We start from the raw sequence: 27362 nt of genomic DNA, 5'->3' as shown, positions 1-27362 counted from the left end.
TCCAACCCCCTGCACAAAGCAGGAAATTCACAATTACCTCCCCCCATACACACACACACTCCCAGTGACCCCTATTCCATGCCCAGAAAATGGCCAAGATGCCTTCCCTCTCATGATCTGCCTAAGGTCATAGAATCAGCATTGCTGACAGATGGCCAACTAGCCTCTTCTTAAAAACCTCCAGGGAAGGAGAGCTCACCTCCCGAGGAAGCCTGTTCCACTGAGGAACCGCTCTAACTGTTAGAAAGTTCTTCCTAATGTCTAGATGGAAACTCTTTTGATTTAATTTCAGCTCGTCGGTTCTGGTCCGACCTTCTGGGGCAACAGAAGACAACTCAGCACCTTCCTCTATGTGACAGCCCTTCAAGTACTTGAAGATGGTTATCATATCACCTCTCAGTCTTCTCCTCTTCAGGAGTATAGCTTTCTAAGCCTGTAGACTTCAGATGCAAAAGACTGGAGGTCATCCATTTTGCATTGTACCTCTCCATCCTGACACATAGAATCATAGAATTGGAAGGGGCCACACAGGCCATCTAGTCCAACCTCCTGCTTAATGCAGGATCAGCCTAGAGCATCCCTGACAAGTGCTTGTCCAGCCTCTGCTAAAAACTGCCAGTGAGGGAGAGCTCACCACCTCCCTAGGTAGCTGATTCCACTGTCGAACCCTAACTGTCCCTTCTTGGTAACTACCCCCCCCACACACACACACACACCTTCTGACCCAGATGTAAGGGTTGATGGATCTTCATCCTCATTTGCACCTGATGAAGTGAGCTTTGTCTCTAGAAAGCTGATACCCTGGAAATTTACTTGGTGTTTATGGTGCGACTGGGCTTGAATTCTGCTGTCGGAGACTTGTGTTTCTAAGAATGCTTTTCTGAGAGTAAGCCTCATTGAATAAAATGGGTATGACATCTTAGTAGCTTGCTCTCTACTGAAGCTTGCTCTCAGTGTCAGCCTTTCCTCTGAGCCTTTGGAGAGGCATTGAGTGTTCTCATCCTGCCTAGAGCATAGTATTATTTACTTATTATATTAGGTGCTGTGGAACACAGGCAGGATGGTGCTGCTGCAGTCGTCTTGTTTGTCGGCTTCCTAGAGGCACCTGGTTGGCCACTGTGTGAACAAACTTGCTGGGCCTGGGTCTGATCCAGCAGGGCTTTTCTTATGTTCTTATGTCTATTAAAGGTTTATTAAAGGTCATTTTTCTTCAGGGCAGTTGGCCCTGGTTAGTACCTGGATGGGAGACCTCCAAGGGATACCAGGGTCTCTATGCAGAGGAAGGCAATGGCAAACCAAAATGGAAGATAGGGCTATCCATGGCTACTAGTCAAAACGGCTACTAGTCATGATGCATACCTGTTCTCTCCAGGATCAGAGGAGCAGGCCTATTATCTTGGATGCTGTGGAAAACAGGCAGGACAATTCTTCTGCAGTCGTCTTGTTTGTGGGCTTCCTAGAGGCACCTGGTTGGCCACTGTGTGAACAGGCTGCTTGACTTTATGGACCTTGGTCTGATCCAGCAGGGCTTTTCTTGTGTTCTGATGTTCTCATCGCATTCCCAGGAGGTCCCGCTCCAGTCATTGACCAGCCCCACAGCTAAATGGTTGCACTGTGTACAAAACTGTCTGGAGAAAAACCACTTCATCCTTGTGCCGTTTGCTCCTAGAGTGTTCTCACAATCAATAACCCTGTTTTTTTTAAAAAAAAAATAGAGAGACCGCTGTGCGTTTTTAAAAAGCACTAACATAATCCTGTGACACTAACATAATCCTGTGAAACGCCCCCCCCCCAGTCCCTCCTCCCTCTCCTCTTACTGACAGCATGTAAGTTTAGGGATGCATATAACAGTCGTTTATTTATTTAACTGCTTCTTCCATAGTGCAATAGCCAGTGACTGATGTTCTTCTGCCACATGGTGGTGCTTTGTGTGTGTGCTCCTTGGTCTGTAGTTTATGCACAACAAAACCAAAGAGGAGGAGGGAAACCCAACCGATTATACTGAGGGTGACTTTTTTTTGTGTGTGTGTGTGTTGTTCAATAATTTAGATGTTTTTAAAAAATCCACTGGCTAACTCTTCGCAGCCATTAACTCCTCCGAAGTTTGTACTGCAGCCAGGAGACTTTAAAAAAAATAATAATGCACGCTTGTCTGATTATTATGCATGTACTTAGAAATCCATTTTATAGCTGTTAAAGGTTACAAAGAGTCCAGGATAATCTCTCTCACACACACTCTTTCCTTGTCGTTCCTTCGGTGGTAAGCGCAAGCGTTGAGCTCCCCCGAGGTTCGGCTTTCTCGCGTTCAGTTGTTCCATAAACACTTTGCCCGCATTTCGTTTAATGCATGGTTTGTTTCTCACGTAAGCCCCATTAGCCGCCAGCCGGGCCGGTCTGGAAGAGGGAACCCTTCGGCCTGCCTGCAAATTCCAAGCAGCTCCATCCGTGTTCGCGCTCAGAACATCCCCCCCCCTTCCTTTGGTTCAAGAGCAGCAGCTGCAGGCGAGATCTCCTATTTTGGCTTCTTGCTTCCCGGGATTTTGGACGACAGCTATGTTTTTAATGGGTACTTCTCTTTTTCCTTAAAGGCTTTAAGCTGCTGTGTCTAGCAAGCGATTCTTTGATGCCGTCTGGGCAAATTGATCTCTGGTGTGTGTGTATGTTTGGTGGGTTTTTTTTTTTAATGCAGTCTTTGTGGAGGATGCAGCCAGAGCACTGCTCAGAATGAGGAAAGCTGTGATTTTAATTGCTGCAGTCGTGTGTGTGCGTGCATTGTGTGCATGTGTGGCAGCGCTTACCTAGATTAGACAGATGATGCTTTCTTGCATGAAGATAATGCAGAAGGGGGAATGGGTGGGGGGAGTATTGGGGGGGGGGGTTAGCTCCTCTTCCAGATCATCTCCAGTTTGGTTCTCTGAGTCAGGGAGGATGGCATTTTCTAGGAAAGAGGAGCGGGGAGGAGGGCCCCAATCCAAGACCGATTCATTGACCCAAGAGAAAAGTTCCTTCCTGAGGTTTTTTTTTGGGGGGGGGTGAGGAAAAGGCACTCTCAAAAGCAAACCAGACAAAACAGAATTTGACTGAACCCAAACAAGCCCCCCCCCTTTTCAACCACAACATGGGGCCTGCGCAGCTAAATGTGGGGAGGGGGAGTTCTGGGGGGGGAGGGAGTCCCCTCTTTTGGGGTCTGGTCTAGAAACAGTCAACCTCGAGGTCCTTCTTCCTCAGGGAAGTTTTTCTCCCTCTCCCATAATACTAGAATGCGGAGTCATCTGCTAAAGCTGGAGGGTGAGAGATTCAAAACAGATAAAAGGAAGTATTTTTTTCACACAACGCATAGTTAAATTGTGGAACTCCCTGCCCCAGGGTGTGGTGATGCCTGCCAGCTTGAAGGGCTTTAAGAGGGGAGTGGACATATTCATGGAGGAAAGGGGTATTCATGGCTATTAGTTGGAATGGATGCTGGTCACGCTGCATACCTATTCTCTCTAGTATCAGAGGAGCATGCCTATTTTGGGTGCGGTGGAACACAGGCAGGATGATGCTGCTGCAGTCGTCTTGTTTGGGGGCTTCCTAGAGTCACCTGGTTGGCCACGGTGTGAACAGACTGCTGGACTTGATGGGCCTTGGTCTGATCCAGCAGGGCCTTTCTTATGTTCTTAAGGGGGTCCGCGTTCAGGAATCCGTGGGGGCTTAACCCAAACCTTCAATCCAAGGAGGGGATCCGTGTGAAACAAGAGGGGGGTACCACGGGGGAGGGGGTCGCGCCTACAGGAGAGAGCACCCATCTTCTGCTGCTTTTGGGGGGGGAGGTATCGTCCCCGGCACTGATCCCCTTCCGACCCGCGGTTCCTCTCGCGCCCCCCATCTCCCCCCCCCAATCAAAACTACTTTTGAAATTGAGACCCCGAACTTTGAATTCCTTGATCGGGACCCCCCCCCCGGAATCCTCCACCGCCAGGCGACCCTGCCTGCGTGGCGATCCACGGGACTTCCTGCAAGGGCCGCGTCATGCCCCCGACCCCCCCCCCGACGAAGGTGTCTCGACCCACTTGCCCTTCTAACAGCGTACACACGTGCAGTTCTCAAACCGCCTCCTCCCCCCCCCCCAACACATAAGCACATCTCTATACCGCGCAGGCGGGCCCACCGCGGTAACAGTTCCACGCCCCTGGCCAGGCTGGGGTTGCCAGGTCCCCCAGACCACCGTTGGGGATGGGGGGCTGTAGGGTTGCCAGATCCAGGTCGGGAAACTCCTAGAGATTTAGGGACGGAGCCTGGGGAGCTCAGATACCCGCCGCGTGGGGTGCAACGCCATCGAGTCCTCCCTCCAAAGCACCCATTTCCTCCAGAGGAGCCGATCCCTGCCGCCCGGAGATCAGTTGTAATAGCGGGAGATCTCCAGCCACTGCCTGGAGGCTGGCAACCCCAAGGCGGATCCTGAGAAAGACAGAGACCTCAGCGGGGTACAACGCCATCGAGTACGAAGCGTCCGCTTCCTCCAGGGGAGCTGATCTCTGTAGTCCGGAGAGGAGCAGTCATTCCGGCCCTACCTGGAGGCTGGCATCCCTGGCTGGGACCCCCCGGCATGCCCCCGTCAGGGGAGGGCAACGTGGGGGGGGGGAGCGCCGCCTGGACCTCTCGCTGCAGAAACGCCGGGCGACCGGAGGTGGGTGGGACCTTGACCCGGCCAGGCGAGTCCGCCGACGCCCGTTCCTCGCCTGCCCCCCTCCCTCCCCGACTTCTCTCTTGCCCTAGGTGGGGCTTCCGTGCCAAGCCAAGCCCAGCCCAACCCAGCCCAGCCGAACTGGAGCGCCCGGGTGGGCGAAGACGCCCCTTCCTCGCCTGCCCGCCCCCCTCCGACTCCTCTCTTGCCCTGGGTGGGGTCTCCTGGGTGGTGTCGCCCAGCCCAGCCCAGCCGAACCGGAGAGCCCGGGTGGGCGAAGACGCCCCTTCCTCGCCTGCCCGTTCCCATCCCTCCCTCCGTTTCCCCCCCCCCCGACTTCTCTCTTGCCCTGGGTGGGGTCTCCTTGCCCAGCCTATCCAAGCCCAGCCGACCCGGAGCGCCCGGGTGGGCGAAGACGCCCCTTCCTCGCCTGCCCGTTCCCATCCCTCCCTCCCTCCCCGACTCCTCTCTTGCCCTGGGTGGGGTCTCCCAGTCCAGCCCAGCCGAACCGGAGAGCCCGGGTGGGCGAAGACGCCCCTTCCTCGCCTCCCTCCCTCCCCGACTCCTCTCTTGCCCTGGGTGGGGCCTCCGTGCCAAGCCCAGCCCAGCCGGAGCGGAGCGGCCGGGTGGGCGAAGACGCCCCTTCCTAACCTCCCCGTTCCCATCCCTCCCTCCCTCCCCGACTCCTCTCTTGCCCTGGGTGGGGTCTCCCAGTCCAGCCCAGCCCAGCCGAACCGGAGCGCCCGGGTGGGCGAAGACGCCCCTCCCTCCCTCCCCCCCTCCCCGACTCCTCTCTCGCCCTGGGTGGGGTCTCCCAGCCCAGCCCAGCCCAGCCGGAGCGGAGCGGCCGGGTGGGCGAAGAGCGCGCCGCCCGCCCGCCGGAGCATCTTTTGGTCCAGCCTCCCTCCATCCCTCCCCGGCACCTGCATCCCGCTCCTCCAATCAGCGGCCGCGCTGCCTGCGCCACGTGACCCCGGCGGCGGGCTGGGGGGACCCGCGGCTCGGGCAGCGCCAGAGGGATGCGGGCGGCGGAGCGGGCGGAGGAGGGCAGGACGCGGCGGCGGCGGCGGCGTTGGCAGCAGCGGAGGACCGGCCCGGCGGCGCCCTGACTCGCCCCCCGCCCCAGCCCCCTGGATGGCCGCCCGGGCCCCCCGCCGCCGCCCCCCGCCGCCGCCCCCCGGACTCGCACTCGCCGCCGCCTCGCCATGCCTGCGCTCGCCCGCCTCCTCCTGAGCCGCGGCCGGCCGGGCCCCCCGGGATGCTAAGGGGTCCCCCCCGCCAGCCCCAGAGCCGTCCGATCCGCTGCGGGGGGCCGCCCTCCGGAGTCCACGTCCCGAGCCATGGCCGGCTTGGCCGCCGCAGCCGCCCCGGCTCGGCAGGGCGGCGGCTGGACGCTGGGCGACTGCCTGGGCTGGGCGCTCCTGCCCGTGCTGGTACTCATCCTGGCCCGGCCGGTGAAACTCGCCGCCTTCCCTACCTCCTTAAGCGACTGCCAAACGCCCACCGGCTGGAATTGCTCCGGTAAGCGGGGGGATTGGCGGGGGAGAGCGCCGGCTAGCAGCAACCCTGGCTAGGGGGTGGCATCTTCTCAAAGCTCCGCTGGAGAAGAGTGGGGGGGGGGGGACCCACAGCATGGAGCCGGCTGGGAATTGCAGGTCGCTCCTGATTCCCATGGAGTCCCTGGGCAGGCCAGGGGAGAAAAGTCGCCACGGATCTTGCCCGACTTCCCCACACACACACCTGTGATTGCTCAGGCTCCAGGTGGTCTTTCTACAGGGACATCTATAACCAGGATTCTTTAAAAACATCATCATCATCATTATTTGATTTTTTAAAGTGCAAAAGATAGAGCATCAGTGGAAGGGAAATGGGGGGGGGGAGTGCAATAAATCAAGTCGTGACCATCCGAGATGCCCTGATATCTATGCAGATCGTCCAGCCCGGCTGGATTGGAGCCCCTTTCCAAGAATCAGAAAGTCTGATAACCCGAAAAGCAGAATTCTTTTTTCTCTCTCCACCTTTTAATGCATTCTCATTTTTGAGGGGGGGGGGATTTTGTTGGGTGCCGACGCTTCTTTCCACTCTCTTATAACTTTGGAATATATATCTCCTGCCCTTTCTGGAGGGAGTGTTTGACCCCCCCCCCCCAAAAAAAAAAACCCAAAGGGGCAGAGCAGAGGATCAAGAATCAGCCTCCCCTGAGCACTTTCCTTCCCTCCGGAGGGCTGTGATTAAGGAAGCTTCCTTGTCCTTTTATACATATTTTATCTGCTCCATTTCAGCCCTGGCTTGGAGTGGCTTTTGCCAGGCGCAGCCCCGGTGGAAAAAATACTAATCGAATAAGGAAGGGACTAATTGCTTCTCTCTACCGGTTGTATTTTTGTATGATCAGCCTCAGTCGGTTAATTGGAATTCCCGTTGGAGCACACACTGGGCTTCCCATGCAGACCCAGTTTGCAGAGGTTCAGCAGAGTCCCTTTTCAGCGACCTCCATGGTTCTTATTTTTTTAAGGAACATTGGAGGTACCCAGATGCACACGGATGCGTTTCCAAAATGCAACAGTGAGGTTTAATGCAGCGTGCCGTTTGCTAACAGCAATGTGTAACTCTGCCCTTAAAAGAACACACACACACCCTACATTTCCTCTCTGAGGAGTAGCGATTGGATATAGATCTGAGTCATTGGCTTCTTCCGGCTCATTGATTTTCTCTGATTTCGAAGTAAAATCTGAACGGGCAAGTGACAAGGAATCCGGTAGTTCGTCACCTTCCACGTTAGAACAGTCCCTGCAGAAAATATGGTCTTTGGGAGGCGACTCTCTAGCTCTTTGATGTTCAAAAGTGCTCCTGAAATTAAGGGTGTGGAACGGGAATGCCATGCTTCCGCAGTGTGTGATTCTTCCATGTAGGAGCAATAAGTCACTTTTGCTTGGCATGTTTCTTGTGTGTGTCTCTCTCTCTGTGTGTGTTTGGTAAATACACTGAGCTAATATATGGCTAAGAAGATGAGCATGTTCGCAGAAATCAATAGGATTTCAGGCTTAATGGATCCGGAACCTAAATACGGCTCTTTTGCTGAACAGTCCTCTCTGCACACCCAGGAAGAGGGCAGCTAGCCGAGGTCTGAAATTTGAGCTGGCATCCGTGAGCTGAATCTTCAGCCAGATCTGTTAGCCTGTCTGTCAAAACAGGAGGAAAAGAGCCGGGCGGCTTCAGCAGTTCTCTGTAGAAGCTGGCACCCCTCCTATTAACCTGGAGGTGATCAATCTTCATTCGAATCAGACGGCCTATCACAAAAAGCACACGGCCTGTTTATCTTTATTATTAAGGGGCTTTGTTACTGCTCCGTTTGGAGAAATTCCCACCTTAGACTTGGGGCCAGAAGATCAGATGGGGGAGGGCAGAAAGGGGTGTTAAATTTTACAACCCAGATGCTTGATTCGGAGGAAAGGGGAGCTACTTTAATAGGAGGTGCGGGGAGGACTGGGAGAGGCAGGGGAAATGACACGGGTCACAAACTCCTAGGGCCAAAGTGGAAACGACAAGACAGCATGTCTCGACTGCATGCTCCTTCATCAACAAGATTGTGTGTCTTGTGTGCATTCGAAAGCGATCGACCTGTATCGTTTCCTTAGCCAGATTGAAGCTGACAGTGGTTTTTTTTTTCTCCCAATTTGAGGTTATGATGACAGAGAAAACGATCTATTTCTCTGTGACACCAATACCTGCAAATTTGATGGGGAGTGCTTAAGGATTGGAGACACGGTGACTTGCGTCTGTCAGTTCAAGGTAAGAAGATGGATCTCTCCTTCCTTAATTCGCTAATGAGAATACAAATCGGGGGATCTCCCTTCCCAACCCCATCGGTCGGCAATTTATTTCTCCGCTTGCAGAGGAGTGGGAGGGAAAACCTGGCAGCAGGTCTGAAAGAACTGGCAGGAATGCCAACTGGTGACAAGAAAAGAGAAGATTCTCTGGGAAAATGTCGATGTTGTTATTCCAAAATGCCTTGGGGGAATCTACAGCTTCAGGGTGTATAGGTGCGGTTTAATTGCTGGGCCCTTTTGGAAACTAGGATTTTCTGCCTTTTCTACATCCATCCATCATACAGATGTTACTTTAATACATTTGGGAGGGCACCGGTGATAAGTTGATGGGGTAGTTAAATTCAGATATGACGGAGAAGTTGCATTCAGATTTTCTTTATCAGCTGTATGCTAGGACAGCACATCGTTGTGGTAGAGCATCTGCTTGGCATGCAGAAGTTCCCAGGTTCAATCGCCAGCATCTCCAGTTAAAGGGACTAGGCAAGAAGGTGATGTGAAAGACCTCTGTCTGAGACCCTGGCGAGCCGCTGCTGGTCTGAGTAGACAATACTGACTTTGATGGGCCGAGGGTCTGATTCAGTATAAGGCAGCTTCATGTGTTCATGTGTGTTTTTTATGAAACTAAGCTCCTTTGTTAAAAGGGGGAAAGGATATACCACCCAGCTAAATCAGGCCCCAATTCAATCCCCAATTCAGAACCCAGGACAGTTGAAATATTTACTAGAACTGGTTGAGTTCCATCTTCTACATCCATTGGCAATGTATGGCAAGATTCCCACAAGTTTTAAAGAGATTAGATGTCTTAAAAGGGATCAGGCCAAAAAATTCTGGGCTCTTTGAATTATGGATAAAACTGTACATAAGAACATAAGAAAAGCCCTGGTGGATCAGACCAAGGTCCATCAAGTCCAGCAGTCTGTTCACACAGTGGCCAACCAGGTGCCTCTAGGAAGCCCACAAACAAGATGACTGCAGCAGCACCATCCTGCCTGTGTTTCACAGCACCTAATATAATAGGCACGCTACTCTGATCCTGGAGAGAATAGGTATGCATCATGACTAGTATCCATTTTAACTAGTAGCCATGAATACTACACTCTTCCATGAACATGTCCACCCCTTTTAAAGCCTTCCAAGTTGGCAGCCATCATCACATCCTGGGGCAGGGAGTCCCACAATTTAACTATACGTTGTGTAAAGAAATATTTCCTTTTATAAGTTTTGAATCTGATAAATTGGAAGAAAGTCCCCCCCCCCAATTCTAGTTGTACGCACTTCCACTACCATATATGAAGTAGGTGTTCTTGAAGTCAATGAATTTATATCCCAGTAAGATGATAAGGGAACATCAATGCAGGATGTATATAACGCTAATGCAGGATAAATAATATCTCAACTACTTCTCAAGACATGAGACAGGGATATATTTACTTGTAGTGTGGCACAGAGTTATATTGACGTGTTCAAGTAACATCCTTGCATATGTTGATGTACATTGAGCCTGTATACTGAAGGTAGCTTCTCTGTGGCCTTAGGGATTCTCGTGTGTGATCTCTCACGTCTCTAGTTATATCAGAAAAGTCACAAGAATTCAGTGTTGAGTGTCAAAATAACAACATACCGCAAAGTACGTTATTAGATTTGGGCAGAAATAAGTCTGCGTGGTGTTTCATAACCAGCACCAGCTCCGTTTTTAAATTCAGCTTTAGCATTAAGTCGGTGTTCTCGCTAGTGAAATTCTATTTGCACGTTGTACGTTATTTAGATATCCCTAAAGCTGCATCAGATCGCATTAAGGACACAGTGTTGTTGTCGAAAGGAGAAAGGAACAAAAGTCGACTGTATATAAGATCCGCGGCGCTGGGGAGTTGTTTCTTCTCATGGGATTGATTTAATGCTCTGTTCTTGTCTCACTGCCTGGTGGGTATAGAAGACAGCACATTCAGGGGCCCTGGCAGTGAAATTAAAGCTGACGCCGAGTACACTCCGTTTCTTCTGCCTGGTTCCAGTTTGGCTTTGCACTTAGTTTAAAGTTGGTGAACATGGGAGGGATTCATTGTGACATTCATAATGGCCAAGGAGAGAACAGGAGCTGTTTCCCAAGGAACAAGGATTGTTGCTTGTTGACTTTGTTTAAACGTACAACACTATCTTATCCCTGGTTCTCTCATGGTCAGCTGGAAATCCAAAATGTACAAACTAAAAGAACTGAGGGATAAACTGTAAATTATTCTGAGTCGGTTCAGTGTAAGAGAGAGCGGTTTGGTGCAGTCGCAGAACAAATGCTGCTAAGTCACCAGAGGGGTCCAGATATTAGCAACCTCTGTTTAATTACTGAAAAGAGAATTGTTTCTGAAAGCCAGTCCATCTGCCTGAGAAACCCTCTTCCTTTATCCTGAGTGTCTGGAGACAGGCCATGGCTACTCTTTGATAAGTCAAAGGCACAGTGTAGGGTACAGCTGGGCAGTGCGGTGTGTTGGTCCTGAGTTCCAACCCTTATTCGGTTGCAAAGTTCACTGGATAACCTTGGGCCAGTTTCTCTCTCAGCCTCACTTCCTTGATAGGGTTGTTTTGAACATAAAATCGAGGTGGGGAGAACCATGGAACCACCCCTTAAAGGAAGGTCGGGCTAGAAAGTTGTATAGATGGTCCAGAAAAGAATCCTGAGGCTAAACCCTAGGGATGAATCTTGGCAAGCTCAGCCCTGCCTGAACCCATCCTGAAAAGTAATATTAGATAAACATTTACTGTCATGAGGGACTGTTGTGTGTACAGATAGAATATTGTATATTGCAGGGATCTTGTTTGTGTAGATCCATAAGAACATAAGAAAGGCCATGCTGGATCAGACCAGGGCCCATCAGGTTCAGCAGTCTGTTCACCCAGTGGCCAACCAGGTGCCTCTAGGAAGTCCACAAACAAGGCAGATGATGAGAGGGAGGGCATCTTGGCCATCTTCTGGGCATGGAGTAGGGGTCACTGGGGTGTGTGTGGGGAAGATAGTTGTGAATTTCCTGCATTGTGCAGGGGGTTGGACTAGATGACCCTGGTGGTCCCTTCCACCTCTATGATTCTAAGAGGGCTCCCCCAAGACCTTTCTTCCCAGGGCCCCCTGAAACCCAAAACCTCCCCTGCCCACTTCCAGAAGAGATCAGGCTCTATGAAATCGGGGACTCGTGCTCTATCCAATCACATCCCATCTGCCCACCAGGTCCCACCCACCCACATGCCCCCAACTGCGTGTGCCCCTTTCACCTGCCTGCTTGCATGCTCTCCCACCATCTGTGCGCACAGTTGCCTTCACTGCCCACAGCTATTTTCACTGATGCAATTAGACAGCACATGCAGCTGGGAGCCATGGTGGCACAGCCGTCATCACTGAATGGGTAGGGGAAGGGAACATGAATGTGTGTCAGGGGAAGCAGGTGATGAGGAGGACTGGGCAGCCCTGGGCCCTGCCGAAAGCCCTGGGACTCGGTGGGTGCCACGACAAAATGGCTGCCATTAGGTCCTGAGGATTCAATGTTCAGAGTCGTCCAAGTCAAGCATCTTCCTATGATGGACTGAAAGGGCGCCCCTTGCTAATGTAAAGCTGATATCTCCCGGGATCTTCTGAAGCGCTTCCAGTTCCCTTAGGGTTGCCAACCACCAGGTGCTCTCCTGGTGTTACAACTGATCTCCAGCCGATAGAGATCAGTTCACCTGGAGAAAGTGGCCGCTTTGGCAATTGGACTCTATGGCATTGAAGTCATATCCCTCCCCAAACCTGACCCTCCTCAGGCTCCACCCGAAAAACCTCCTGCCGGTGGTGAAGAGGGATCTGGCAACCCTAAGCTCCATCGAAGTGGAGATAATCCGAGACTGGTTCTTTGCTTCGGAGGAGAGAAGAAAGTGGGTGCCATGATGCCCGTGGGGACAATGTTGAGGCAAGATCACCGCTCTAGCTTCTTTGAAGTTTAAAAAACGGAACTGCGTCCTAAATCTGCTCCATAGTCCATTACACTTTGCTGCAACCCTTTGCCCCCAGGCAGTTCAACGATCTTAGAAGACAGAGAGAAATAAGATGTAAATGGAATGGCAGGCGTTCTGGAGATCACAGCGCCTTCCACTCGCACATTTTTTGCTTATTATGGCTCTTCTGTCTATGCCGGCCAGGAAGCACTTTAGGTTGCGCTCGCTGCCTCTTCCAGCCTACAGAACCCCTCATAAGAAACGTGTCCTCCGTGAGATCAGCACACCATACAACAAAAAGGCTCGATCTGTGCCCCTTGGTATCTCTGGCCTTCCTTTCGTCGAGGGTGATTAAACTCTGGAAGTTCGCTAATCGGGCAAATGGCAGAGCTGACGTCATCTTACAATGGCTGGGGAATTCCCAACGCCTGTGGCAGAAAACAAGTTGTCTCTGGAACTCCGTTATAGAGTCCCCCGCAGTACTCAGAACTGGCGGGTCAGTGTTGGCAATGCAGACAACACCTAGTGGGACATCCAGCCAGGGATGGTCAACTCATCACCCACCAAGCTCCGATAAAAGCCCCACAGTGCTACTGAGGTGTGACAACCTCCCTGGGTTTTTTTTTTTGCAAAAATTCAATGCTGGGCCACTGTACGTGGCTGGAGGACGGTGTTTGTATGGTTGGATGACACAGTGTGCAGAAATGAGTAAAACAAACCCAACTGGGTTCTTGGCTCCCTCTGCACTCCAGTTACCAAAAAAAGTTAAGGTTTATTCCACCCTTGCTTAATGGCTAGGGTTGTCAACCTCCAGGTACTAGCTGGAGATCTCCTGCTATTACAACTGATCTCCAGCCAATAGAGATCAGTTCCCCTGGAGAAAATGGCCACTCTTGCAATTGGACTCTATGGCACTGAAGTCCCCTCTCCAAACCCCGCCCTCCTCAGGCTCTGCCCCAAAAACCTCCCGATGGTGGTGAAGAGGGACCCGGCAACCCTAATAATGGCCATTAATTCAACCACTTCTGCAACTTCATCCATCATATGGTAGAGTTATTATACGGCACTGAGGGCTTTGAGGTGCGTCCACAACATAGTTTACTTCACTCTCGGATGTACAAAATCCAAGGCATGGAGTTCCCTACGGATTCACACAATTGGTCCATGAAGCACCCTCGCGTGATTCAGGAGAACACAGCATGTGTAATGGTTAGAGTGTTGGACTAGGATCTGGGAAAGCCCGCCTCGAATTCCCACTCTATCTGTAAAACTCGCTGGGTGACCCTGGGCGACCCCCACACACTCCGCCTGACCTACCTCCCAGGGTTGTTGTGCGGATAAAATGGAGGAAAGGAAAACGATGTCAGCCACTTTGGGTCTCCATCGGGAGAAAGAGGGGTATGGATATCCAAAGAATTGAATTTCACAGTTCACGTGGAGTAGACAGCAATATGGCCTTTCTTAAATACATGGGCCATTATTCTTTTCAGGACTGTCACTTCCGTCACTTCGCATTGCATGAAGAGATTTTCAACAGGCCCAAGGAACATAAGAACATAAGAAACGCCATTCTGGATCAGACCAAAGTCTATCAAGTCCAGCAGTCTGTTCACACACAGCGGCCAACCAGGTGCCTCTAGGAAGCCCACAAACAAGACAACTGCAGCAGCACCATCCTGCCTGTGTTCCTTACAGGGTTGCCAGGTCCCTCTTTGCCACTGGCAGGAGGTTTTTGGGGTGGAGCCTGAGGAGGGTGGGGTTTGGGGAGGGGAGGGGACTTCAACGCCATAGAGTCCAATTGCCAAAGCAGCCATTTTCTCCACATGAACTGATCTCTATCGGCTGGAGATCAGATGTAATAGCGGGAGATCGCCAGCAACCCTAGTTCCATAGCACTACAAAAGAGTTTCTCGCTAAACGTTAGGAAGAACTTCCTGACAGAGCAATTCCTCAGTGCAACAGGCTTCCTCGAGAGGTGGTGGGCTCTCCATCTTTGGACATTTTTAAGCAGAGGCAGGATGGTCATCTGACAGCAAGGCTGATTCTGTGAACTTAGGCAGATCATGAGAGGGAGAGCAGGAAGGGTTGCGTCAGTGCTTGGCTCTCACAGCCTTTTCTCACATGCTCAGTCAGCATAATGTAGATTGCCACTTCAGGGTCAGGAAGCCATTTTCTTCCATACCAGATTGTCCAGGGATCCTGGAGGGGTTTTTTTTGGCCATCTTCTGGGCATGGAGTAGGGGGCACTGGGTGTGTGGGGAGGGGATATACTTGTAAATTTCCTGCATTGTTAGGATTGCCAAGTGCCTGGTGGTGGCGGGCAAAATTCTACCAATCCACCCAGCTACCTGCTGACCAGCTGAGGGTCAGTGGGCAATGTATGCACGCGTGCCTGCATGCCACGCCCATGTCACTTCCGGGTTTACCCAGAAGCAACGTGGACATTCTAGCAACCTCCGCCGAAATTCTATGAAACCCATAGAGTTTTGGCGGAGATTGCTAGAGCACGCCCCATCCATGCCTCCTAAAAGCTCCCGCCAGTGGAGCTAAGGGACCTGGAAACCCTATGCATTGTGCAGAGGGTTGGACTAGATGACCCTAGTGGTCTTTTCCATGTTTTTATTATTCTAACTCTTGATGAACTGGAGAACTTTTCCAAAAAAGATATACTGTAATCCTGCTGGGTTAAATGTTCTGTATACTCTGAAGACCAGAATGGGGATATTCATGATGATACGTTTGACTGCGGTTGTCATTACTGTGAAGAAGGAGATCTGGGATGGAGCCTAGGATGGGCGGGGTTTGACAAGGAGAGGGACCTCAGCAGGATACAATAGCGTAGAGTTCACCTTCCAAAGCGGCCATTTTCTCCAGGGGGACTGATCTCTGTCGCCTGGGGATAAGCTGTAATGCTGGGAGATCTCTAGGCCTCACCTGGAGGTCGGCAGACCTAACTGTGAGAGGGTGACAGAGAAACAGCAGCTTATAAATACCTTCTGGACATTTCAGTTTGGTTCATTGTCACTACGGTTGCCAGCCTCCAGGCACCAGCTGGAGATCTGCTTTTACAACTGATCTTCAGCAGTTCCCCTGGCGAAAATGACCACTTAGGCCATTGAACTCTATGGCATTGAAGTCCCTCCCATCCCCAAACCCTGCCCTCCTCAGGCTCTGTCCCAAAAACCTCCCACCAGTGGCAAAGAGGGACCTGTTGACCCTAATTGTCATGAATGCCATTTGTGGCATCCTGTGTGTTACAGTTCTTCGAGGGGGCAATAGTGTCTTAGGATTCTTAACATCCTCAGTAAAGTACAGTTCCAAGTATGCTCTGGGGAAGTCAGAACGATTTAAAATGAGCCAACTCCATGCTAACTGGGCTGCCTAGACTTAAACACCTGGGCTGCCTAGACTTAAGGGGAAATAAGGAAAATCACCTATTGTTCCAGGTTTGAGGATATTATGGTAGGTGGCTGCATGAAATCTCCATCTCCCATCCCTTCACTTCTAGGGTTGCCAGCTCCAGGTTGGGAAATACCTGGAGATTTTGGGGATGGAGCCTGAGGAGGGCGGGGTTTGGGGAGGGGCGGGACTTCAATGGTGCATAATTACATAGAGCCCACCTTCCAAAGTGGCCATTTTGTCCAGGTGAACTGATCTCTGTTGCCTGGACATTAGTTGTAATCCCAGGAGTTCTCCAGCCACCACCTGAAGATTGGCAACCCTATTCACTTCTAGGAATTCTCCTTGGAAGTTATAGCTGCTTGTAGGGTTACCAAGCTCCAGGTGGTGTATGGTTTTCTCTTAGAATTACCACTGGTCTCCAGACTGCAGAGATAGATCAGTTTCCCTGGAGGAAATGGCAGCTCCAGAGGGTGGACTCTAGCATCAAAATCCCGCTGAGATCCCTCCCCTCCCTAAACTCTGACCTCTCCACGGGTCTCAGCCCTGAATCTCCAGGAAGAAGTAGTGAAACAGTGAAGCAGTCATAGAATCACAGAATCACAGAGTTGGAAGGGGCCATACAGGCCATCTAGTCCAACCCCCTGCTCAATGCAGGATCAGCCTAGCCCTAGAGCATCCCTTACAAGTGTTTGTCCAGCCTCTGCTTAAAGACTGCCAGTGAGGGGGAGCTCACCACCTCCCTAGGGAGCTGATTCCACTATCACTGTAAACTCTTACTGTAAAAATCTTTTCCCTAATATCAAGCCAGTACCTTTCTGCCTGTAATTTAAACCTATTATTGCGAGTTCCTGCCAACAGGAACAGCTCCCTGCCCTCCTCTAACAGCCCTTCAAATACTCAAAGAGAGGAATCATGTTCCCCCTCAACCTCCTCTCCATGTCAAGGAGATCCCAAACCACCTCGTGCTACTGGAAAACGCCTTGTGTCGTGCCCCCCTCATGACCAGAAAGAGACAGGAAGGCCCTGAAAATCATATGCTCACATCATAGAATCATAGCATTGGAAGGGGCAAGGGAGGCCATCTAGTCCAACCACCTGCTCAATGCAGAATCAGCCTAGAGCATCCCAGACAAGTGTTTGTCCAGCCTCTGCTTAAAGACTTCCAGTGATGCATCCTTTCTCCATCAGTAGCCAGGACTCAGGAGTCCCTATAACCTTGAGAATTGGATGGAGAGCACCGGAACGGGAGCTTCAGCCTGCCCTGGTTGTCCTCCTTCCTGCCTCTCCCCTTGTTAAACCCTCCCTTCGCCGCCTGTCCTTTTCCGCTCTGCTCAGAGCCCCCCCCCCCAGTAAAGGCCCCTCCCTCCGCAGCCATGATCTGTAAGGACTACATAACAGCATCATCAGGAATCCTGGGCGCACCCATGCAAGCAAGCGGCCGGATTTGCAATTCATGCGCTTCTTCTCCGGCGCTGTCACCGCCGGTACTTTGGCACAGCCCGACTCATCCATTGACCTCAGCAGACATCCAGCACAATGGGCGTGTAACCTCCTTTCTCCTCGGTGGGCCATTTGGCAGGCAGGAAAATTATGTTACTATAGCAGAAAGTTAATGTCTTGCAAAGCATTCGGTGGCACCGGCTCAAAGCGGCACCGGCAGCAAACGGGATCAGGAAGCAGGAAACTAAGGAACATTTTTTTAAGAAAATGCTTTCTATTTATGCAATGTTTGGAGCCGGCAAATAAAAGCCCTTTGGCCCTCCGAAGCTCTGACATCAATGGACTGAAGACATTTTCAAAAGCTGTTTTATGAATCATGTTCCTAAAGCCAGCGTGGTGTAGTGGTTAAGAGTGGTGGTTTGGAGCAGTGGACTCTGATCTGGATTCAATTCCCCACTCTTCCACATGAGCGGAGGCATATCTAGTGAACTGGGTTGATTTCCCCACTCCTCCATGTGAAGACTGCTGGGTGACCTTGAGCTAGTCACAATTCTCTTAGAGCTCTCTCCTAGCCCCACCTACCTCACAGGGTGTCTGTTGTGGGGAGGGGAAGGGAAGGTGATTGTAGGCCTGTTTGATTCTCCTTTAAGTGGTAGAGAAAGTCGGCATATAAAAACCAACTCTTCTTCTTCTTCAAGCTCTATACGCCGAGTGATGGGATCTTTCAGCCAGCTTCCTTCCCTTAACACACCCGTAAGGTTGCCAACTCAGGTTGGAAAAGCTCTGGAGATCTGGGGATGGAGCCTGGGGAGGGAGGGGTTTGGGGAGGGACTTCAGTAGAGTATAACATAGAATCATAGAGTTGGGAAGGACCACCAGTGTCGTCTAGTCCAACCCCACATACCACACAGTCCACCATCCAAAGCAAGTATTTCCTCCAGAGCAACTGATCTCTGTCGTCTGGAGATCATTTGTAATTCTTAGAGATCTCCAGGCTCATTATGATAACTTTGGTACCATAGAAGCTTGAGCTTTCTAAAGGTCTGTCAAGGTCAGCAGCCTTTATGCCATCCATATAGGGTTACCAACCTCCAGGTGGTGGCTGGAGATCTTTTGGGATTATAACTGGTCGCCATAATACTAGAACGCGGGGACATCTGCTGAAGCTGGAGGGTGAGAGATTCAAAACAGATCAAAGGAAGTGTTTCTTCACAAACACATGGTTAAATTATGGAACTCCCTGCCCCAGGTTGTGGTGATGGATGCCAACTTGGAAGGCTTTAAGAGGGGACATGTTCATGGAGAAGAGGGGTATTCATGACTACTAGTCAAAATGGATACTAGTCATGATGCATACCTATTCTCTCCAGGATCAGAGGAGATTTTGGGGGCAGAGCCTGAGGATGGTGGGATTTGGGGAGGGGAGGGACTTCAATGCCATAGAGTCCAATTGCCAAAGCGGCCATTTTCTCCAGGGGAATTGATCTCTATCTTCCTGGTGATCAGTTGTAATAGTGGGAGATCTCCAGCTAGCCACCTGAAACTACAACAACAACAGCTACGGTTGCCTGATGTGGGCTGGGAAATTCCTGCAAATTTGGGGGGGGTGTGAAGCCTGGGGAAGGCAGTGTTTGGGGAGGGGAGGGAGTTCAGCTGGCTTTAGTGCCAAAGAGTTTGTATGTTACGTGTCGTCAAGTCGCTTCCGACTCATGGCTGCCCTATGAATGAATGTCCTCCAAAACATCCTATCTTTGACAGCCTTGCTCAGATCTTGCAAACTTGAGTCCATCCATCTCTTGTTGGGTCTTCCTCTTTTCCTGCTGCCCTCAACTTTTCCTAGCATGACTGTCTTTCCCAGTGACTCTTGTCTTCTCATAATGTGACCAAAGTACGACAGCCTCAGTTGAGTCATTTTAGCTTCTAGGGTCAGTTCAGGCCAAAGAGACCACCTTCTAAACCTGTCATTTTCTCCAGGGGGACTGATTTCTGTGGTCTGGAGATAGGTTGTAATTCTGAGAGATCTCCAGGCCCCACCTGGAGGTTGGCAATCCTACTGCCAACAACAACATGTTTACGGCTTTATAATGAATTTCCAGTGTTGAAATCTCCTTCTGTCCTTACCGCTTCTGCACTTAAATGCTTCTCATTCATAACCCAATACATCTGTTCGTCTTTAAGTTGCCGCAAAACTCCTCCTTGGTTTTACATATACAAACAGCGTCTGAGCCAACAGAAGCAGAAGGCTAAAAAAAAATTAATCCTATCGACTCAAAACACTGATTCAGATCAGACTCTTTGGGGTTGCTTGAATGAGCTCGGATTCCATCTGAGCAGGGCCTTTGTCCCAGGAAACTCATTTTTGCTATTTGGTAATACTGCAAACCCATAGACCACCAAGCACCCACTGAGTCCATACGGCGAGGGAACCGTATTTCTCTACTGAGCTCCCATTACACATCTGCTTCCAAAAGAACAGACGTTAATTCCTTCTTTGGGTAGAGAATGGTCCCGTGTGTTCGTCGGGGCGTTCATTCTTAGCAGCCTTACCCTCCCGATTACACCTCACAGCCGTCTGTAGGTTTCTCATACACGTGGAAATGAAATATCAGAAGCCACAATGTTCCGAAACCAATGGGGGAACCTTTTAACCTTCCAGGACATTCAGTTGCTGATTTAAGAGGAGCAGTTCTCTTACAAAAACATTTCAGAGGGAGATTAGAAAGAGAGACTGCTGAATTACAACTAATAATGAAGCTCAAAACTATGTATTCTCCGGGACTTAATGGAGATCTAGGATTCCTGTCTCATTACCATTCTCCATAGCTACTACCCCTCTGCATGTCACACCTAATCCAATCATGCCTGCTAATGTCATTTACTTTCTTTTTACATTTACATCACCATTGTTTGTCTAATTCAGCCAGTATGTGTAGTGGTTAAGAGCGGTGGTTTGGAGCAGTGGAGTCTGATCTGGAGAACCCGGTTGGTTTCCCCACTCCTCCACATGAAGCCAGCTGGGTGACCTTGGGCTAGGCACAGCTCTCTTGGAGCTCTCTCAGCCCCACCTACCTCAAAGGCAGTCTGTTGTGGGGAGGGGAAGGGAAGGTGATTGTAAACCTGTTTGATTCTTCTTTAAGTGGTAGAGTCGGCATATAAAAACCAACTTCTTCACTCATCTCTGCTTAAAGGCACATGGATTCACATTCGATCTGTACCTGAAGAACTGAGCTGTGGCTCACGAAGGCTCATATGCTGCCAGAAATTTTGTTAGTCTTTAAGTTGCTACTGGACTCCTACTGTTTTCTACTACTACATGGAAATAATCAGCGTTCCCTCCCACCCCATCACATAGAGACATAAAGATGCTTCTACTTGACTCAAGGCTGCAGAAGTCATGATTCACTGGTCCCAACCCAGCTCACCAGCCAGAGGTGATTTTCTGTCAGGGATCTGAATGTGTCAGGGCCCTGGAAGCTGGGGAAGTGGTCTCAGTTCCCTGGGAGATTCATGACTGTTAGGCCACTGTTCAACAGATAGATCAGGGCCGGCCAACTTGCGACCTGACGTCATCGCCCTGTAATTTTATTTGCCCTGAATCTTTGGCCTTTTTGACACAACAGATTTCTACAGAATTGGCATCGTTGCTTGCTGATCTTTCACCCCCAGCCTCTGAGCATTGATCGACTCTTCTGTGCACACGCATAGGCTTTGTCTGTTTGCATTTTTTGCAGGAGAAAGATCATTTTTGCACAGCTAGCATAGGTGCGGTTGAAGGTTCTATGTTAGGGTTGCCAGCTTGGGAAATACCTGGAGTTGGGGGGGGCGGAGCCTGAGGAGGGCGGGGTTTGGGGAGGGAGGGACTTCAATGCCATAGAGTCCAATGGGCAAAGCGGCCATTTTCTCCAGGTTAACTGATCTCTACTGGCTGGAGATCAGTTTGAATAGCAGGAGATCTCCAGACACCACTTGGAGGTTGGCAGCCCTACTCCCTCCCCTGCCGGTTGCCCGTGGGTGCCTGGCAACCCTAGGTTTTAGTAATGTTATTGTTTTTATGTGTTGGTCATGAAACTGACTTTATTGTAAACTGCTTTAGGCACAGAGTTGCCAACATCTAGGTGGGGCCTGGAGATCTCTTGGAATGACAACTGATCTCCAGATTATAGAGTTCACTTCTCCTGGAGATACGGTTGCCAGGTCCCTTTTCACAACTGGCGGGAGGTTTTTGGGGTGGAGCCTGAGGAGGGCGGGGTTTGGGGAGGGGAGGGACTTCAATGCCATAGAGTCCGATTGCCAAAGCAGCCATTTTCTCCAGGTGAGCTGATCTCTATCAGCTGGAGATCAGTGGTAATAGCAGGGTATCTCCAGCTAGTACCTGAGGCTGGCAAACCTAGAACCCAGAAAAGTTCCAATGGCGGAGCAGCCTGGAATTGAGCAGGTTTTGGTGGATCCAAGGGTAAACTCCAGCAGGCTCTAAAACAAATCCCAGTCAAAGGTGAATAAATGCACTTTTTTTCTAGCCAGATGGTTTGTTCCTGGTCAGCAAACAACCATCGAACACAAATTGTCGTTCTTCTTCTAAATATGGATGTTGTGGAATAGGTTTGGAGAAGTCTGTAAACAAGACAGCAGAAGGATTTCTATTTCCATTCATCAAATACGCAGTGTTAGCATCTTTGTTTAAATAACCAGTGCCAATGAGCAATGACTATAGAATTTGAGATGCGTTTGGGATGTTTATCATTTCTCATGGTCATTCTCATGGTCTCATGGAAGTTTTGGCCAAAATCAGAATCTTGATGTTTTGAGAATCCTTGACCCCTAAAGTACTTCTGGTTTAGGGGGGAAATATGACGGCTCTGGAATCTAGCGAGATTAGTTCTTTCACTGCCGCTCTGAACCTCGGCATCCCAGAGAAGCGGAGTCCGGCTCCTATATGCCAAGTCGTTTGTGATGGAAAGACCTTGACAATTTAATAACCGCTTGGCATTTCCCTCTCTTCTGTCTGTCTTGCTTGAAGTGTGATGACATTTTATCAGCCAAAGTAGCAGAAAACACAACACGGACCTGACAAAACTCAATGGGAAAATTTAGACCTTGGATTAGGGTTGCCATCCTCCAGGTAGAGCCTGGAGATCTCCCAGAATTACAATTTATATCCAGACTTTGGAGATCTGTTCCCCTGGAGATCGTGGACTGCTTTGGAGGGTGGACTCTATAGTATTGTACCCTTCTGATGTCCCTCCCCTTCCCAAACTCCACGCTCCTCAAGCTCCACCACCGAATCTCCAGAAATTTCCCAACCTGGAATTGGCAACCCTACTTTGGATGGAGAGGTGGGGGTTTGGGGGGGGCTGCAAATAGGTTGCCAGCTCCAGGTTGGGAAATACCTGGAGGTTTTTGGGGCGGATCCTGAGGAGGGCAGGGTTTGGAGATGGGGGGCTTCAATGCCATAGAGTCCAATTGCCAAAATGGCCATTTTCTCCAGGTGAACTGATCTCTATTAGCTGGAGATCAGTTGTAATAGCAGGACATCTCCAGCTAGTACCTGAAGGTTGGCAACCCTATTGGAAGAGGCCTTCTTTTTGTACAGGAAAGATCACTGCTGAAACTTCAAATGCTAGCAACAGTTCATAAGACATAAGAAGGATTTGTAGCTGCAAATATTACTGTTGGGAATTCTGAGTAATAATGCTGCTGCAGTCATCTTGTTTGGGGGCTTCCTAGAGGCACCTGGTTGGCTACTGAGTGAACAGGCTGCTGGACTTGATGGGCCCGGGTCTGATCCAGCAGGGCTTTTCTTGTGTTCTTATGTTCTTAACTTGATTTAAATCAAGCTTATTGTGGAATTTGCATCTTTTTGAATCTTTATTGACTAGCGTACTGAAGCAAGTTTCTTGGAGATGTGGGATAAAAATATATTAAGCAAGTAAAACAGTTGGCAGCGTTCCCTCGCATGAAAGCGAGAATTAAGACTATTTTCCTGCTAAGTATTAATGTGACAATGTTGTAATTTTACTAGTGGCATAATTTTCTTTTATTATCATCCTGTTAACGGTTATAGATATTCGTCCTGCGATTTTATTGCACAGCCCAAGACCTCCGGTCGAAGGAGCGTATTGTTAATAATGGAAAAGAATAAATACCGTTCTAACATTTGACCTTCATGACAAACTTAATGGTCACGGCTTCTAAAGAATCCTGGGAAATGTAGTTTTGGTGACGCTGCTGAGAATGTTCTGTTAGAGAATTACTGTTTGCTGAAGAGGAACGATTCTGGTAGTAGCGTAGCAGAATTTTGTAATCGATTGGAAAGGCTAGACAGTGCAATGGAAGCCAAAGACTTGTCCCTTGGAGGAATTATTCTTTCTTGTTTCATTCCCCCAACCAAAAACAGTCTGGATATAGGGTTGCCAGGTCCCTCTTCGCCACCGGCTGGAGGTTTTGGGGGTGGAGACTAAGGAGGGTGGGGTTTGGGGAGAGGGAGGGACTTCGATGCCATAGAGTCCAATTGCCAAAGGGACCATTTTCTCCACGGGAGCTGATCTCTGTTGACTGGAGATCAGTTGTAATAGTGGGAGATCTCCAGCTATTACCTGAAGGTTGGCAACTCTATCTGGACAAGTTGTAGGTTTGATAAGTGGTTGGGAAATTAGGAACAAGTAGCTTAAACATGTGCTATTTCTCTGAGGCATGGTTGGGAGGAGGTGAGTTTATCTAGTCTATTACTAATTTACCCCTAGGGTAAATGCTATTACCAAGATGACCAAGAGATGTATACCTATCCTCCCCAGGATCAGAGGAGCATGCCTATTATTTTGGGTGCTGTGGAACACAGGCAGGATGGTGCTGCTGCAGTGGTCTTGTTTGTGGGCTTCCTAGAGGCACCTGGTTGGCCACGGTGTGAACAGACTGCTGGCCCTGTTGGAATCTTTGTTGAGATTCTGGACGATATCTGGCACCTCGTTTTTTAGAGCAGTTCAGCTTGGCAATGTATCCATCCAAACGAGACACTGGCAGTTTTAAACGCAACAGGCTTTTTAGGCTTCTGAGTGGACAGATGAAGGATGGCTTTCCGAACTAGGCTCCCTGGGGCAGGTCCTGGAAACTTATTCGGGGCTCCTCAGGCAGAAAATCAATATGGGCCATAAAACTTCCTGGATTGCCCACCTATACCATGCATCTTCCCATTCAGGAATATCTTGGGTGTCTTCTAAAATCTTCACTTGATTCATTCTGAACAATGGTGAGGTTCCACTGGCATGTCCTGTGCCACGCCTGAATCAAGCGTAGGGTTGCCAGCTCTGGGTTGGGAAATACCTGGAGATTCTGGGGGTGGAGCCTGAGGAGGGCAGGGTTTGTAGAGGGAGGGGCTTCAATGCCATAGATTCCAATTGCCAAAGTGGCCATTTTCTCCAGGGGAACTAATCTCTATCAGCTGGAGATCAATTATAATAGCAGGAGATCTCCAGCTAGTACCTGGAGGTTGGCAACCCTATCCAGGTGAGTCCTAGAGTCTTCCAAGAGTTACAATTGATCTCCATCCTATCAGGATCAGTTCCCCTAGAAAAAATGGCTGCTTTGGAGGGTAGCGTCTGCGGCATTATATCCCACTGAAGTCCCTCCCCTCCCCAAACCTTGCCCTCCCCAGGCTCCACCCCCAAATCTCCAGGAATTTCCCAACCCAGAGTTATCAACCCTTAATACTGAGACATTTTTTGAAGTTTATCTTTCTGGGCCTCAGTTTCACCTTGCCTATCGCGCATCTTGAGACATTTTCACACAGAACAGCTAATTGGCAGTGTGACTTCCTTCTGATTTTTTTTTTTTTAACCAGGTCTTCAACAGAGGGGATCATTTGTAAATAATAATCTTGATCATTACATTTGTTCTAATTAAACAATGAGGCATATCAGGAGTACAGTAATCATGAGATAATCACATCCCAGGCATAATTATCAGGTACGGGGCACAGCCAAGTTATCTCTAATGCCGCCGAGTGTGATTATCGTGCGATAACTGCACCCTGTAGGTTGCCTAATTTTCATTACAATATGGAATTATTTTTATTAAAATGAACAAAGGGTGGTAAGGAGGAAGCTGCCCTTTTAGCTTACGACGGAGGCAGGGAAGAATGATAGCTTACAACGCTTAGCTGGAATTTCAGGTGGGTTGGAACGGTGTGGATTAATCACTGACTGCAGGTGCTATGCCACGTGGCTGTAGCACGCTACGAAAGGACGGCAGACTTCATTTGTCTGGTTCTGTGTGCATTTTAAAACAAGGGCTCAATCAGCTCCACTCAGTGGGGTTGCGTAGAATTGTAGTCACAGAGTTGTAAGGGACCACCTGAGTCACCCCTCTCCATTGGCCAGAGGTTTTTGGTGGCAGGGCTGGAACGATTGCACATGGCCATGCATGGCGCAAAGATGTCATTTCCGGGTTTACCCCTGGAAGTGCCGCACCGCCGCGGGCGCTTTCGCACTCAAACCCTCAAAATGCCGTAAACTCGGAAGTGATGTCATCGCGGCCACGTGTGCGTGCTATCCCTGCTCCAGAGAAGACCAGTGGATTGGCGGGCAATTGCCTGCCGAAACCATCCACTAGGCAACCCTCAGCCCAACTCCCTGCACCATGCAGGAAATTCACAACTACCTCCCCCACACACACCCCAGGGACCCCTATTTTATGCCCAGAAGATGGGGGGGGAGACCCTCCAGGATCCCTGGTCAATCTGGCCTAGAGGGAAATTGCTTCCTGACCCTAAAGTGGGTATTCGGCTTATTCCGGGTTTACCGAAAAAAGAGGGCCCAAAGAACCCGAACCCTAAATTTGCTGAATTTGTTTTTTGCACGACACTACCAGAATGGGTATGCATCATGACTAGTATTCATGTTGGCTAGTAGCCATGGATTGCCCTCTCCTCCATGAACATGTCCACTCCCCTCTTAAAGCCTTCCAAGTTGGCAGCCATCACCACATCCTGGGGCAGGGAGTTCCACAGTTTCACTAGGCCTTCGGAGTTGTCTGGGCAACAGCACAAACTTGCACAAAGGTGAAGCGGCCAGGCATTGCAACTCAACAGGAAAGGAAAGCTGATTTTGCTGCTGCCTGGAAATGTAGAAGGGATTGTCAATCAGGCACCTGGCAGCCCATAATATATGGCAGGTGGGACGTATTTGGCTTCATGGGTCACAGGTTGTGTTGGCCTCAAATCAACTATACTACTGTAGGGAAAACACAGTGAGGGCAGCTTCAACCCTCTACTTTTCAGGGTTTAAATCTCCCCTCCTCCTCTCTTAACACATTAGTTGATGTTGAAAATTGAACGAGCCTTTGCACATTGTTTATGGGATACCGCAGCCAGTGTGGATTGCCGCCGTGACAGTACAAAGCCTGATCATTAGGGTTGCCAGGTCCCTCTTCGCCACCGGCAGGAGGTTTCTGGGGGCGGAGCCTGAGGAGGGGGGGTTTGGGGAGGGGAGGGACTTCAATGACATAGAGTCCAGTGGCCAAAGCGGCCATTTTCTCCTGGTGAACTGACCTCTATTGGCTGGAGATCAGTTGTAATAGCAGGATATCTCCAGCTAGAACCTGGAGGTTGGTAACCGTACTGATCGTTCTGTCTCACATTTGCTATGATAGTGTCACAGCCAAGTGTGGTACCTGAAACATGTATTTGACAACCACATGCAAACAGTTCAGTCCTCAAACTTGACTGTCTTCAAATCAAGTTTCTTTCTTTCTTTCTTTCTTTCTTTCTTTCTTTCTTTCTTTCTTTCTTTCTTTCTTTCTTCTCTTCCTTCCTTCCTTCCTTCCTTCCTTCCTTCCTTCCTTTCTTTCTTTCTTTCTCTTTCTTTCTTTCTTTCTTTCTTTCTTCCTTCCTTCCTTCCTTCCTTCCTTCCTTCCTTCCTTCCTTCCTTCCTTCCTTTCTTTCTTTCTTTCTTTCTTTCTTTCTTTCTTTCTTTCTTTCTTTCTTTCTTTCTTTCTTTCTTTCTTTCTTTCTTTCTTTCTTTCTTTCTGATCTGTCTTTTTTTTTTTTTGGTAAAAATCTTTATTGAGTGATGAGGACAAAATCA

At 49.8% G+C, this 27362-nt stretch overlaps 1 protein-coding gene across 1 annotated transcript in view; it reads left to right on the top strand.

Annotated features, from left to right (window-relative positions):
- Window positions 1-6006: 6006 nt before the first annotated feature.
- Window positions 6007-27362, top strand: part of TMEFF2 (transmembrane protein with EGF like and two follistatin like domains 2) — a 215699-nt gene continuing 194343 nt past the window's right edge. The window contains exons 1-2 of the mRNA XM_056861235.1: window positions 6007-6187; window positions 8346-8455. Coding sequence (XP_056717213.1) covers window positions 6007-6187; window positions 8346-8455 — 291 coding nt within the window. The remainder of the gene's footprint in view (window positions 6188-8345; window positions 8456-27362) is intronic.

This window comes from Euleptes europaea, chromosome 15 (genome assembly GCF_029931775.1).
Source record: "Euleptes europaea isolate rEulEur1 chromosome 15, rEulEur1.hap1, whole genome shotgun sequence".
Lineage (NCBI taxonomy): Eukaryota > Metazoa > Chordata > Lepidosauria > Squamata > Sphaerodactylidae > Euleptes > Euleptes europaea.
The sequence above is the reverse complement of the archived record's forward strand: the minus strand, read 5'-3'. Positions and strand labels throughout refer to the sequence as shown.